The 12,942-nt window shown below is 42.7% G+C and overlaps 2 protein-coding genes across 2 annotated transcripts; both read left to right on the forward strand.

Moving 5' to 3' along the window:
• The first annotated feature begins 5,210 nt into the window (after nucleotides 1-5,210).
• LOC310865619 (uncharacterized protein) lies at nucleotides 5,211-7,188 on the forward strand. Its single transcript, XM_083774790.1, has 5 exons — nucleotides 5,211-5,340; nucleotides 5,624-5,778; nucleotides 6,119-6,230; nucleotides 6,305-6,357; nucleotides 6,781-7,188. Exons 1-5 carry the CDS (start codon nucleotides 5,215-5,217, stop codon nucleotides 6,797-6,799), a joined length of 465 nt encoding a protein of 154 aa, XP_083630916.1. The 5' UTR covers nucleotides 5,211-5,214; the 3' UTR covers nucleotides 6,800-7,188.
• Nucleotides 7,189-7,896: 708 nt separating this feature from the next.
• tbxtb (T-box transcription factor Tb) lies at nucleotides 7,897-12,524 on the forward strand (the record flags this gene model as incomplete). The annotated part of the gene is made up of 8 exons (XM_083774460.1): nucleotides 7,897-8,114; nucleotides 8,389-8,653; nucleotides 8,885-9,019; nucleotides 9,195-9,256; nucleotides 9,388-9,449; nucleotides 9,881-10,060; nucleotides 11,855-11,987; nucleotides 12,242-12,524. The coding sequence occupies exons 1-8, from the start codon at nucleotides 7,909-7,911 to the stop codon at nucleotides 12,522-12,524; spliced, it is 1,326 nt and encodes a 441-aa protein (XP_083630586.1). The 5' UTR covers nucleotides 7,897-7,908.
• Nucleotides 12,525-12,942: the final 418 nt, after the last annotated feature.

Consider the following 12,942-nt stretch of genomic DNA (forward strand, 5'->3'; position numbering starts at 1 on the left):
GTCTGTTTCGATGCCAATCCAAATAGCTGATTAACAGTTATGATTTACTGGTCAGTCCAAACTGTAATTTAATTATGGCCACATAGTAATGGTGTCTTCACCATGTTGAATTTCACAAGTGTGCAATATTCATCTGCTAAATTAGATTGGTCATAACATACCGTGTCTATTGCTACAGTACGTCCTAACTTTGACTGGCATTTTTTGCTATTGTCAAAATTGAAATTGTGAAAGAGTTTCAGAAATGTTGAGGGTTAAAGTGCTTACGGATCCAGTATTCTCACGAATGCAAACAGTAAAAATAATTTGCATATCATTAAATTTAATCCTATCTTAACTGATACAAATTACAATATGCGTCAATCATCTCATGATCAGACCAATACCATCTCATATGTTGTACTGTACATACTGTTTTTAGGCCTACACACGCACGCACACGTGCAATTCTTCGCCTGCGAAGATCATAGGAGGGAGTATAGTGTTTGAGGTCCTTTTGCTTTGCTTTGATGCAGACACGTTATGTCCATATGATATGAGCCAATTCATCATTGACTGACTTTCTGGCAACTGGTGCACTTGAACTCCCATGGCCTGATGGCGGCCACCCAGTAGAAGTCTGGGTGGTTGTATCACTCACACACACATTAACACACACACACACACACACACACACACACACACACACACACATACACCCTCCTTCCTCCACCTGCATGCTCTCTGCACCTCGTGGGGGTTTGTATAGATCTGTTAGCTGCTACACTGTGCTGTGAGTTACTCTGGAGTCCTGTCCGGGGCCAGTTTGCACCCAGCAGACAAAGTGTGCCGTCACCAGGGTGTGTGCTTTGCTGTTATCGGATGCGAGCTGCACTGCACTATGGCTACCTACCTATACTATACCTCTGAGGAATAGCAATTGAACATTAAGAAAATATGAACAACCTGAAATGTGACGCGTGGGTCAAGAGGTGAACAAGAGGGTGCTAAAACTTCATTTGAAAGTGCAGCAGAAGGATAGTATGTTCATAAGTTATTTATTAATATATTGGGCCCCCTTCTGATAATGACTGTTTGATATTTTCCATTTAACTTGAGGTGCACACATCTTATAGTGGCTTGTGTGCGTGCGACGTGCGTGTGTTTTCTCAGGCTTCCTTTACCGGGCGCCATTTTAGAAGGAGGATCTGGGATGGGGGAGGACATGGCAGACCTCCAGGAGGAGGAGCATGAGGAGACTGAGCGGATGTTTCCTAAGGTGTGTGTCAAACCACAGCGCCCTCATCTCACATGATACACAAACACACCTGTGGGAGTTATCACTGCCACACCAAACGCTCTCCCCAAATCAATGTACTTTAACCACTTAAACCCTAGACCAGTGGTTCTCGAACTTCTTCAGGTCAAGGACCTCCAAATTAATATGTATTTGGCCACGGACCACCATCTGAAAATGTATTATGCCAGAAAACCTGCCAGAAGAAAATATTTTTTTCCAAACTTTTTCTAGTAAACTTTGAAAGTAGCAGATACAAGCTCACAACTGTAAGCTTATATAACTGCTACTGTCGAATAGCCAACATTTCAATGGATAAAGTGTTTACAATTATTGTGATGCATTAACACATTTTGCTGGGGACCCCTTGAAACCTTTCCATGGACCCCTGGGGCTCCATGAACCAGCTTGAGGACCCGTTCTGTAGACCTGAGTTGCAACTGTACTTGTACTTGTACTTTTTGCAGCCAGATAACATTTCATGGACTCAAAAATCATCTTTTCCTTGTCTCCCTCATACACTTTCATTCACACACGAGTATATCAATGAAGTATCTTTCCCCCCAAACTATTTTAAACAAATAACAAAGGTGCATGCAGCTGCGCAGCATAGTCCAGGCCGTCTTATTAGTTAGAAATGTAGTCAATACATTTCTAACTAATTTGTTGATCAGCAGACTTTTTTGTGTGTTTTTTAAATTATAAATTTGTAAAGTGTTGGAATCCAATTGCAGTGAGATCTGTGTTTAGTTATTGTATATTTAGATTTTGCCGCTCAATGTTGGCTAAAACGAACGGCCACACGGCCTTAAGGGCCCGGGGGGCCTAAAGAATGACTCTAGGCCAGGGGCCTCAACTCCTATAAATCCGGCACAGCTCTCTGTCTCTCCTTCATTCAACATGGGCCATCAGCTCTCTGTCTCTCCTTCATTCAACATGGGCCATTGATGGATTGGGTCCGGGTCTCCCTGTTCGGTCCATTAGTCTTGGACAATACGTCATGTCTCCCTGTGTCCATCTACTCTCTCTCAGGACTGGCGGTATCACACACTGTCAGATGTGGAACTCATGTGCATGATGGAAATGTGATTTTCAGGAGACTGACATTTCAAATGTGTTGAAATTAGGAATGCGTGTAGTGTCATATGGATAAGAAAAATTGTATAGAGATGGAAGGACGAAGGACACCTGAACTGGGTGCCAAATGTACTTGCTTTACACCACTGCAGGACAGAGACACACTGTTGTTCGACGAAGTATACCAGGATTTAGCTCAAGAAAGATGTGGTTTCTGATGGAATAATACTGAAGATGCTGAGATGGGACAAGCATGCAGGAGCTTTTTCCCCACACCTCTGTGTTGAAATGAGCCTGCCCTGGGCAAACAGAAGCTGAGGCTAGCTGGAGGGAGAGCAGAGGAAGGCAAACAGTAGGCAGACCGGACTGTCCAGAGCCCGCTGGAGGCCGGAGGGGGCATTGTTAGTCACCAAGAACTTAAGCCCCCATGCTGACAAGGACTCCCAGGATAGGGAGTTGCGGAGAAGAACATTGTCAGATGCACAGCTACTAGTGCTACTATGATTATATGCCATGTGCTCTCTCCATCTGCACAGAATCGTATGCGCGTGCGTTTGCAGGGGCTTTTATTTTCTGCCTTTTTGGATGTGTGTGTGTGTGTGTGTGTGTGTGTGTGTGTGTGTGTGTGTGTGTGTGTGTGTGTGTGTGTGTGTGTGTGTGTGTGTGTGTGTGTGTGTGTGTGTGTGTGTGTGTGTGTGTGTGTGTGTGTGTGCGCGTGCGCGCGTGTGAGCAAGCATGTGCGTGCGTGCGTGCGAGCATGTGCGTGTGCGCATGTATGTGGGGGGGAACTTCGGTTGTTTGATTAAACTTATTGGAGGTCGTAACAGAGACCCAAAAGATACATTTGGGTGTCTCCCGAGACCCAAACTACCCAAAATACAATATGAATGAATCACTTAAGAATAAAAAATAGCTGATCCACAAGCTCACAACGTGTCACATCTCATATGATCTCTATTTTCACTCTCTCTTAAAAGTTTCTACAGGATTTTTTTTTTTTGTAGAAAATGCAAAAACACTACACATATTTACTCACGACCAATGCAACAGCTCAGTGGCCTTGTGGTTAGAGTGTCCGCCCTGAGACTGGGAGGTCGGGGTTCGATCCCCGGCTGTGTCATACCAAAGACTCTAAAAATGGGACCCAATGCCTCCCTGCTTGACACTCAGCATCAAGGGTTGAATTGGGTGTAAGTCCCTGTGACATACTAGCGTCATGTCCAGGGGGTGTACTTGTACATCAAGCTGCCTCACGCTACAGAAACAGGAGATAGGCTCCTGCCCTATGGGCCTCATGGCTCGGCAAGGCTTCTTACTTACTCACGGCCAATAAAAATGGATACGCGACCCTAAAATGGGTCCTGGCCCGTTGTTTGTCAGCCACTGACATGCAGTTAGATCAATGAGCATGGCATTGCAGGCACAGGATGGCAGGGTAGTCTCGCGTTACCAGACAACTATTGCACAATCTCCGAATGCTATATAGAGTCTGGACCTATAGCCCCCATGAGCTGAGTAACGGAAGATGCCATTTCCGTTCACGAAAATATATTTTTAAATATCTTTACAGCTTATTTTTTTATTTCCTTTCCTTCTATATACATATGCTTAGATTATTTCTATTTATATTAGGATAAATATGTGCGACTGTAAAGACGAAACGGAAGTGGCGAGGAGGCTCCACTTCCGCTTCATAGTATACTCATGACAGCTTTTCCGTTGGCCCAGACTGTATGATGGAGCGTTTGGAAATCGCGGAGGCAACAGTCTGGTAACGCGAGACTAATGGCAAGGGTGACAGTTCTCGCAGAGCAGGGTGTTAGAGGAGGAGACACAGGCGCCAACTGAGACACCGGGGGCTGTGGGAAACCACAATCACCTTAACACCTCTCACTCTGTCACCATGGTTACTGTACATTCTATATCGTCGCTGTCTGGGAGAAAACTATTATCTTCATATTCTAACTTTTTGTGTGTGTGTTTTCTTTCCCGTAAATTAACGCCTTACTTGATTATACTACAGCGTACAGCGTCTCACAAAAGTAGCAGATCTGCAAGTTTTTAGATACTTTTGAGATACCAAAAGTTTTGGACATGTGAGGTTTCCACCCGACAGACGATATCGTCCTTGTCAGTCGTCGTTGTACGTCCAATAAGGCTACTTTTCAGTTTCAATTGATCCAATGTAGTTATATTTAGTCACAAGCTCTTGTTAATACTTTTCATTGTTTAAATATATCAATGCCACAGATTTAAATTTAAAATAAATTGTATGAGTAGCAAAAACACTTTTGCAAGACATTCTTGTTCAACGAAGTAGGGCAATAATTAACGAAAAACTAAAACTAAACACTTATGAGTGTAAGTAAACGATCAAAGGAAGTTACAAAGTGTTATGTGTCACCCACAGATGAAGGTCCCTACGTTTGTGACCCTGCAACCCAGATTTCTGAGGAACTTAGAGAGGAAAATGCCACATGTGGTAGGTATGCAAATGACTTATCTCTGTCTGTCAGACAGTGTGTGTAGCAGCACAACAGAGGGAAAAGCTTTTTCCCCTTCTTATGTCGAACCAGGTTATTCCTGCTGAGATGCCAGAGAAGAACGCCAAAGCACAAATCAACCTGAGACGTCTAAGGCAAATGCGTGATAGATCCTTTGCCAATATGGCTTTTTCCAGAAGGTTTGTAATTCAGCTAACAGGTGGGGGCAATGCCACAGGCAACATGCAATAAAGTGACATGCTGCATCAAAAATACATTATGACATTTCCAGACAACAAGAGGTTCTTGCCTCGACCTATAATGATGTTAAAAAAGATGATCTCTTAAGGATGAAAAAGACAAGACAGAATCAGAAGCATGCAGCTCCTCAAACTGACCGGAGATTGTTTTTCTCTGCTTGCTGTGAACCATACGTGGTCCAGACTTCTGGACAGAGAGAGGCACTCACTGTACTGGCAGGAGGAGCCAAGCATCCAAGATTTGGTTAGTAACGAAAACCAACCACAACACAACACCAGAGTCCTCTATGGAAGCTCACACATAGCTGTCATACAAGTCACTGTCTTCCACATTTTGTTTTTCAGAAGACACCATGGCAACTGTATTTGCGCTGAACATAAAATCCCCAGTATATATCCATAGTACCAAAGTATTATGTCATTATGACATTAATTTACAATAGAATGCATTAAAGTGCTGCATATGTTTAAGAAACGTAATTATCTGTGATTTATCATTCACCAGAAAATGTCCTGTTCCCCCATAGATGTCACTTGTGTTTCTAAGCATTGACTCCAAACGAGATGACCCGAGTCAAGCTGCTGGGCCTCTTCTGCCTTCTCTGATGCAGTCAAGGAGTACCACCACCAACAATGACTCATCTCACTCACCCCAAGACCTGGACAAAATGACCTGTCCAAGGTACACCACAACAGTCTGGTAACGGCTAAAACATCTATTTAAACCCTTAGGCCCTAAAGGGTTTAAATAGAAGTTTTTACACATTCAACACAGAGGATTTTGATGTAAATGCGCCTTTATTTGTAATATTGTGTGTGTGTGTGTGTGTGTGTGTGTGTGTGTGTGTGTGTGTGTGTGTGTGTGTGTGTGTGTGTGTGTGTGTGTGTGTGTGTGTGTGTGTGTGTGTGTGTGTGTGTGTGTGTGTGTGTGTGTGTGTGTGTGTGTGTGTGTGTGTGTGTGTGTGTGTGTGTGTGTGTGTGTGTGTGTGTGTGTGTGTGTGTGTGTGTGTGTGTGCGCGCAGCCACCAGACTGTCTTTCGGCATAATATCGTACATGCCGGCAAAGCTGAGCCCTTGTCCATGGAGGATGAGCCCTTGTCCATGGAGGATGTATGTCAACAAAAGCCTGTGCAGGTAAAACATAAATATGTCAGAATGCATCATCACAGCTTGTCAGAGAATGATATCAATCTTTTGTTTTCTTTCAGATAATTGACCATGGAGTCAAGATGTGGAGCAACTATACAGATGATACAGACACGTGAGGATAATGCCACCTGAACTTTGAAATTATATGTTGTGTGCAATTTAATACTTTGTGATCAGTGATCAACACATTTTATGTCAAAGACAAACATATTTATACATTATTTTTCTGATTATTCTTTTTTTTTAATATTGTCTACAGTAAAATTCTATGTCAGACGAACTAGCAGTGAAAAAAGTACAAAGACATGCACATCCAGCCCAAACTTGGGCAGGTGCCGAGCGGGGAGTAGTATACACAATAGCAGCAACATCAATAGAATATGTAGCCTAATATTGTGCTATAATGTTATAATATTTAATTTAATAAATGCTGTGCAAGTAAATTCACATAAAAATAATTAAGATTTTCACTTTTGCATGTACATGTATAACAGAAGTGTAACCATCCAGCCAGGTCCTATTGTCTCCTTTGCAGTTACTTCACAGGTATATGATGGCATGATCCTACGCAGTACACACAGAAGAATAGTAACCAATGGATGTCCAGTCTTTGATCCAGTTTGAGTGTTATTTATTGAGTAGTAGTTGAAATGACAAACACACATTATTATATTGAATATGGTTCTTTCCTTTCTGTCTGTTTGTGATTGCTGAGTGCTGCCCAATCCCTGTGTCTAGCCCTGCTCAGTGCACCTGTGTCAATTTATACAGTAAATGCACACCCAGTGCTGTGCTTCTCAAGCCCGCTACCAAGCGGTCAAAAATAATACTGGAAATAATCTAAATAATGCCTCTCTTCTAATGGCTCCTACAAGAGCAACTTGATTGTTATGGTTATTATCATTATCATTATAACTACAGAAGTGTGATTTTTGTCAAACTATTATAACACAGTTAACAGGATCTGGATTTCTTGAGTGGGGAACATTTTTAACATTACATTGATTGATTATAAGTCATTCATGATAACTGAAACCATATAGGGTATTAGGGTTTATACCTGACAGGCAAAGTACTGGGTTTATGTTCATTTGCACTTTTCATGAGAGTTCTAACTTAACAATAAACTGAACAACATCAACCACAACTTGCCTTAATCTTCTCCTGCATGCTGTCAAAGTGTAAGTATAAATTAAGCTAAAAGGCCATGTGCCTATTTATTGATTGACATTTTTATTCACAGTTTGTCGAATCAATTCAAACGAAAGAGTACAGGTCGTTAATACAAAAACTGCTACGAGGATAAAACCAGAAAAGGCACTAAGACGTGTTTAGATCAGGGTCCCCCATTTTCAATTCATCAATGGCCTCACATAACAGTGTGGCGCCTTTAACCAATGAATGACAAGTTCGCAAACATCAAAGCGGAGAGATCAGCCAACCAATCTCTGTGCGTGTGACATGTCCTGTGGGGGTCCTGTGTCGGAGCTTAACTGCTGTAGCCTATATCTCTGGAGACCAATCCCAACCTATGCCATTGTTCTGTCAGAGCAACGCAACGCTACATTTGGACATTAGAGCCATTCGGAGGCAAATTGACTTTCTGACAAAGCCTGTGTGATTACTAGCCTACTAAAGTCCAGGCCTGGAGTTGTTGGACAGGATGGCCACAGGTGCCAACGAGTGTCCTGGGAAGAGCTCCCAGCACCGAGTGGACCACCTCCTCAGCGCCGTGCAGAGCGAGCTGCAGGCGGGCAGCGAGAAGGGAGATCCCACGGAGAGAGAACTCAAAGTGTCACTGGACGAAAACGAACTTTGGCAAAAATTCAAGGAACTCACTAATGAAATGATAGTTACAAAGAACGGCAGGTAATTATTTATAACCCTTTCTGTATTTATTTCAATTTAATACTGTGTCACTGTTATTAACTTATTATAGGCCTAGAAGTCAAGGAAAACCCAACCGTTTGTCACCAACATTAGGCCTAATTATTGTTAGCTATAGGTCTATGATCTATCTAAGTCACCTCACTGGGCCCTATAGACACTACTGGCTATATGCAGTAGGCTATACAGGCCATCATCAAACCACATTTTAAAAATATATATTTAATTTAAAATATATATTTACTTTCTATTAAAGGCGCATGTTTCCCGTGCTAAAAGTGAACGTATCTGGACTGGACCCGAACGCAATGTACTCGATTCTGTTGGACTTCGTGTCTGCGGACAACCACAGGTGGAAATATGTGAACGGTGAATGGGTTCCCGGCGGAAAACCAGAGCCTCAGACCCCGAGCTGTGTGTACATCCACCCCGATTCTCCTAACTTCGGAGCGCACTGGATGAAATCTCCCGTATCATTCAGTAAAGTCAAACTCACCAATAAACTTAACGGAGGAGGTCAGGTAAAGAAGACATTTTTTTTTTAAACATCAGTGTCTTTGGCACCAATTATAGTTCCGCAATTTTTCAATCACCAAATGGATACCGCAAATGAGGATCTACACATCTGCTAGGCTATAGCCTGATCCTGAAACATGAATGTTATCGAGCGTCCTCTGAACCATTGCTTGCCTTGCATGCTATTAGAGAACTGGTCTTTTTCTAATTGACAGTCTATTTGGTTTTCATTTCAGATCATGTTAAACTCTTTGCACAAATATGAGCCTCGTATGCATATTGTGCGCGTCGGGGGCCCGCGGAGAATGATAACCAGCCACGCTTTCCCAGAGACGCAGTTTATTGCTGTAACAGCGTACCAGAACGAGGAGGTAAGCACTTCATTTCTCGATCCAACATTAATTATCATCAGCCACTGGGTGTAACATGGACGTGCATTTGAGCGTGCGTAAAACTACAGTGCGCAATTTACGCATAGCATTTGGCATTATAGGCGATGGATAAACCAATGTATAATTATTTTTTTTGCTTTTTCTTTGATCTTAGGTAACTGCTCTTAAAATCAAATACAACCCATTTGCAAAGGCCTTCCTTGATGCTAAAGAGAGGTAAGGCTGTTAGATTTGTGATATTTCACTGTTTCATAACTCATCATAATATTTGTATTTGCTCTGAGGTGTTTCAATTCAGTCTGAGTCCGCCAAAGCTTATATTGCAAATTCCTTTCTTCATCCAGCAGAGTTGATCACAGAGACATGACAGATGATCTCAATGAAAGTCAACAGTCTTCATATTCGCAATGTGAGTGAATTGATGATCATAAGCCATGTTTTCAATGCTGCATTTTATTTTTCAAACTAAAGTTAATAGATGTCATCTTCTTCAGTGGTATACAGTAACGAAGTAGAGTTACTGGATCTACCTGCACTTTACTTGAGTACATTGTATTGACTTTCAATCAACATTTCAAAGACAAATATTGTACCTTTGACTCTTTTGACATTTCTAGGAAGGGATAAAGTGTATCAATGTATATGAATTGTTCTCAAAGTACAAAGTACAATATTTGCCTCTGAGATGTAGTGGATTGGAATTGGAAAATTGGAAATACTCACGTATAAAGTACAAATACCTCAAAATTGTACTTAAGTACAGTACTTAAGTAAATGTACTTAGTTACTTTCCACCACTGTCAATGACCATGTGTCCTCTCATCTATATGGTGGAGCCAGTAAGTGGCTGGTTTCTCCCTGCAGGCACAGGCCCCATCTGCCCTCCCGCCAGCCCTCACAGCCAGTTTGGTGGCCCGCTGTCCGTCTCCTCGCCCCATGGCTGTGAACGTTACTCCACCTTGAGGAACCATCGCCCTGCTCCATACACCAGCCCGTACCCCCACCGGACCAGCTCTCCCAGTGAGTGTCCTCTTCCGCAGTGCAGGTTCTCTATCTGAGGGTCCTCAGATGACAGTGAAGTGACCATTTAAGGCCTTAGGATTAGGTTAAAAAAGAGGAAAACACTGAAAAGTGTGCAAACGCTCCATTATAATTGACTGATTCCCATTTATATCTGACAACAGCTGAGACCCCACTCGTGTAGATAGGCTATTTTCCTATTACATTCTGAAAAACTAGTTGGACTGACAAATTGTATATTTCACACAGACAAGGCCTCACGCCTACTATACCCCACTGAAACACTGCTCTAACGTAACCTTTATGCACAGAGGAATTACACCTCTTCCTCCTTGGCCATTAACTAGAAACTCAAACAAATGTGGCTGACTGGGAAATGTCTTGCATTCCTCCGGCCTTTGTGTGTGAGAGGGCTCTCACAGCTGTAAACAGCATGGGCTTCTTAGCAGAGAATGTGGCCAGCACTTTTCCCTCAACACCTTCACTTCTCACTGGGTGTGATGGTTCATGTCAGAGAAATATTCAGTACAGTGAAAATAGCATGCAGGCTTCACTAAGCGATGGACATGCCATGTCATCATATCACATATATTTCCCAGTAGCTGGTGGGTAGCTTCAATACTTTCAGAAGTGATGTAGCTTGGCCTGGGCCATCGTTCAGTGGTCCAGGCACCTTGGCTCGTAATCCAGTCTGGCAGTGTGCCGCGGGCTCGACTCCTGATCCCGACGGCCTCTACTGCATGTCTTCCCCCCATCTCTCTCCCCATTTTCCTGTCAGCCTACTGTCTGTCCCTCCATAAAAAATATTTAAAAAATAAAGGCGAAAGCCACAAAAAAAAACATTAAAAAAAAAGAAGTGATAGCTAGGGGTAGCTTGATAAAAGCTACATCACTACATTTTCAGTGGCTCAACATAGCAAACAGATGAGTTTTGAGTGAAGATTGTCCATCATCAAAGAGAGAAGTCTCTATCCATTCGTAGCGTTTACACATTTTGACACATACAATATCATAACATATGCCACAGTGTCACACCCACACCATCAGCTCCAATACTTATCGCAGGTCTCCAAACCATGCTACTCATATGCCGTGTCTGTGATAAAGAAAGTTGTAATCCAATGTCGAGAGCTCTACCGATAGCTTGCCCAACACTGGAAATTCCTGTTTCCCAGTAAAATCCAAAGTGTTCATTTAAAGTGTAAAGACTTTCAGTGTTAAATTAACACTCTGTCACTGAATGCAATGGTTCAGCTATAGTTTTTATTTTGTCCCATCTAATCAGAGTCTAATTAGACCTATGACACCACCAGAAAGCTATAAACTATATTTTTGATTTATTGATAACTTTATTAGTCAGAAATCACATGGTACAGTAAGACATTAAGGCTTAAAGGATAACACAATTATTCCAATTCCATTGTGGTCCCATGTATTCAATTCATCAACATAGCATAACAAATTAACACAATAATACATGTCATCAACAAATATAAACACTGTGTACAAGGGAGAAAAATTAAAAATGCCGGCAGTGAATGCCTTTCTATGAGAATTTGCATTTACCATCCATCTTTTATTTAATGGGTAATGTCCGGGCATTCCACATTAGCTAAGCCATGGCGTTTCCTTTTTTGAGGGGCGCTAGCCCATCCTATGTCCAGCTTTTGGTGTGTGTCCACAAACTTTGTCCTACACAAATATTAAATTCCCATTGACAATGAATGGAGTCTGGAGAATGATACGATAAGAGCGCCCCTGACTTCACACAGGTTTTATTTTTTTACATTACAGCTGGTTATTCGGAAAACTCCTCAGCCTGTCTCTCCATGTTCTCAAGCCATGATAACTGGTCCAGCCTGCAGATGTCATCTCATTCTAACATGATGCCTATGGCCCACACCACCACCTCTACTTCCAACTCCAGGTTTGTGGAACATCCCTAAACACCCATCCTGTAGTCCAGTGTTTCCCCAAACAATGGGTCGGAACAATTTTGGGGGGGCTGCAGAACCACTTTAACGGGTCGCAACTCACAACTTGTGAGAAAATATCCAGTTTTTTGTTTTGTTTTGTTTGTTTTTTACTTTCCTATAGTTCCAAGTTTGGGAACCCCTGTGGTATTCTCAGCTCGACTCACTCTGTTGCATTCTGAAAGTCTGTCTGTCCATGTGTTTACAGTCAGTACTCCGGCCTCTGGTCTGTGAGTAGTAACCCGTCTCTGAGCCCCGTGTCTCAGCCTGGGGGGATGAGCGGCAGCCTGAGCTCCCAGTTCCTGCGAGGGTCGAGCGGCCACTATTCCAGTCTCTCTCACCCAGTAGCAGCCTCCCCCATGTCCTCCGGGTCCCCGCTGTATGATGGCAGTGCAGCCACAGAGGTGCATGACACGGCACAGTATGACACATCTCCCCACCACGGACGCCTAGCATCGGCCTGGACGCCAGTGACCCCTCCCTCTCTTTGATGGAAACGTCTCTCTGCTCATGTCAGAGACCTGTGACATTGTTGCATTTTGGTTTGCAGAAACTATGCTATCACTGGATGATTTGCTTAATAATGTGAAGCATTGTTTTCTCACTGAACAGTAAACAAACCAACATAAATTGTGAAAATAGCAGATCTCTTGAAGCTCACAAGGCCTTGCAATGTGAGGCGCTGTGAGCTTGTAGCTCGGCTATTTTCACAATGTCTATCTGTGGAACTGAGTCAAACTAAATGTAATGCCCCAACTCCTACAATTCAAAGTGCTTGTCAGAGTGGGGGGTCCCCAGTTAACATTATTTTGGGGGCTCACGGCCTGAAAAACTTGGGAACCTCTGTCATATAGGAAGCATCAACACCTATGAATGATGAATGAATGATGAATTTAGCGTTGCAAAATA

The sequence above is a fragment of the Protomyctophum parallelum genome, assembly GCF_964188405.1.
Source record: "Protomyctophum parallelum genome assembly, chromosome: 10".
NCBI lineage: Eukaryota > Metazoa > Chordata > Actinopteri > Myctophiformes > Myctophidae > Protomyctophum > Protomyctophum parallelum.

Bases quoted from the DNA above. Each gene is read 5' to 3' on its own strand.
- LOC310865619 (XM_083774790.1), top strand. From the start codon at position 5,215: ATGCAGCTCCTCAAACTGACCGGAGATTGTTTTTCTCTGCTTGCTGTG. The intron at 5,779-6,118 runs GTACACCACAAC...GTGTGCGCGCAG, and splicing joins GACAAAATGACCTGTCCAAG to CCACCAGACTGTCTTTCGGC. The intron at 6,231-6,304 runs GTAAAACATAAA...GTTTTCTTTCAG, and splicing joins GTCAACAAAAGCCTGTGCAG to ATAATTGACCATGGAGTCAA.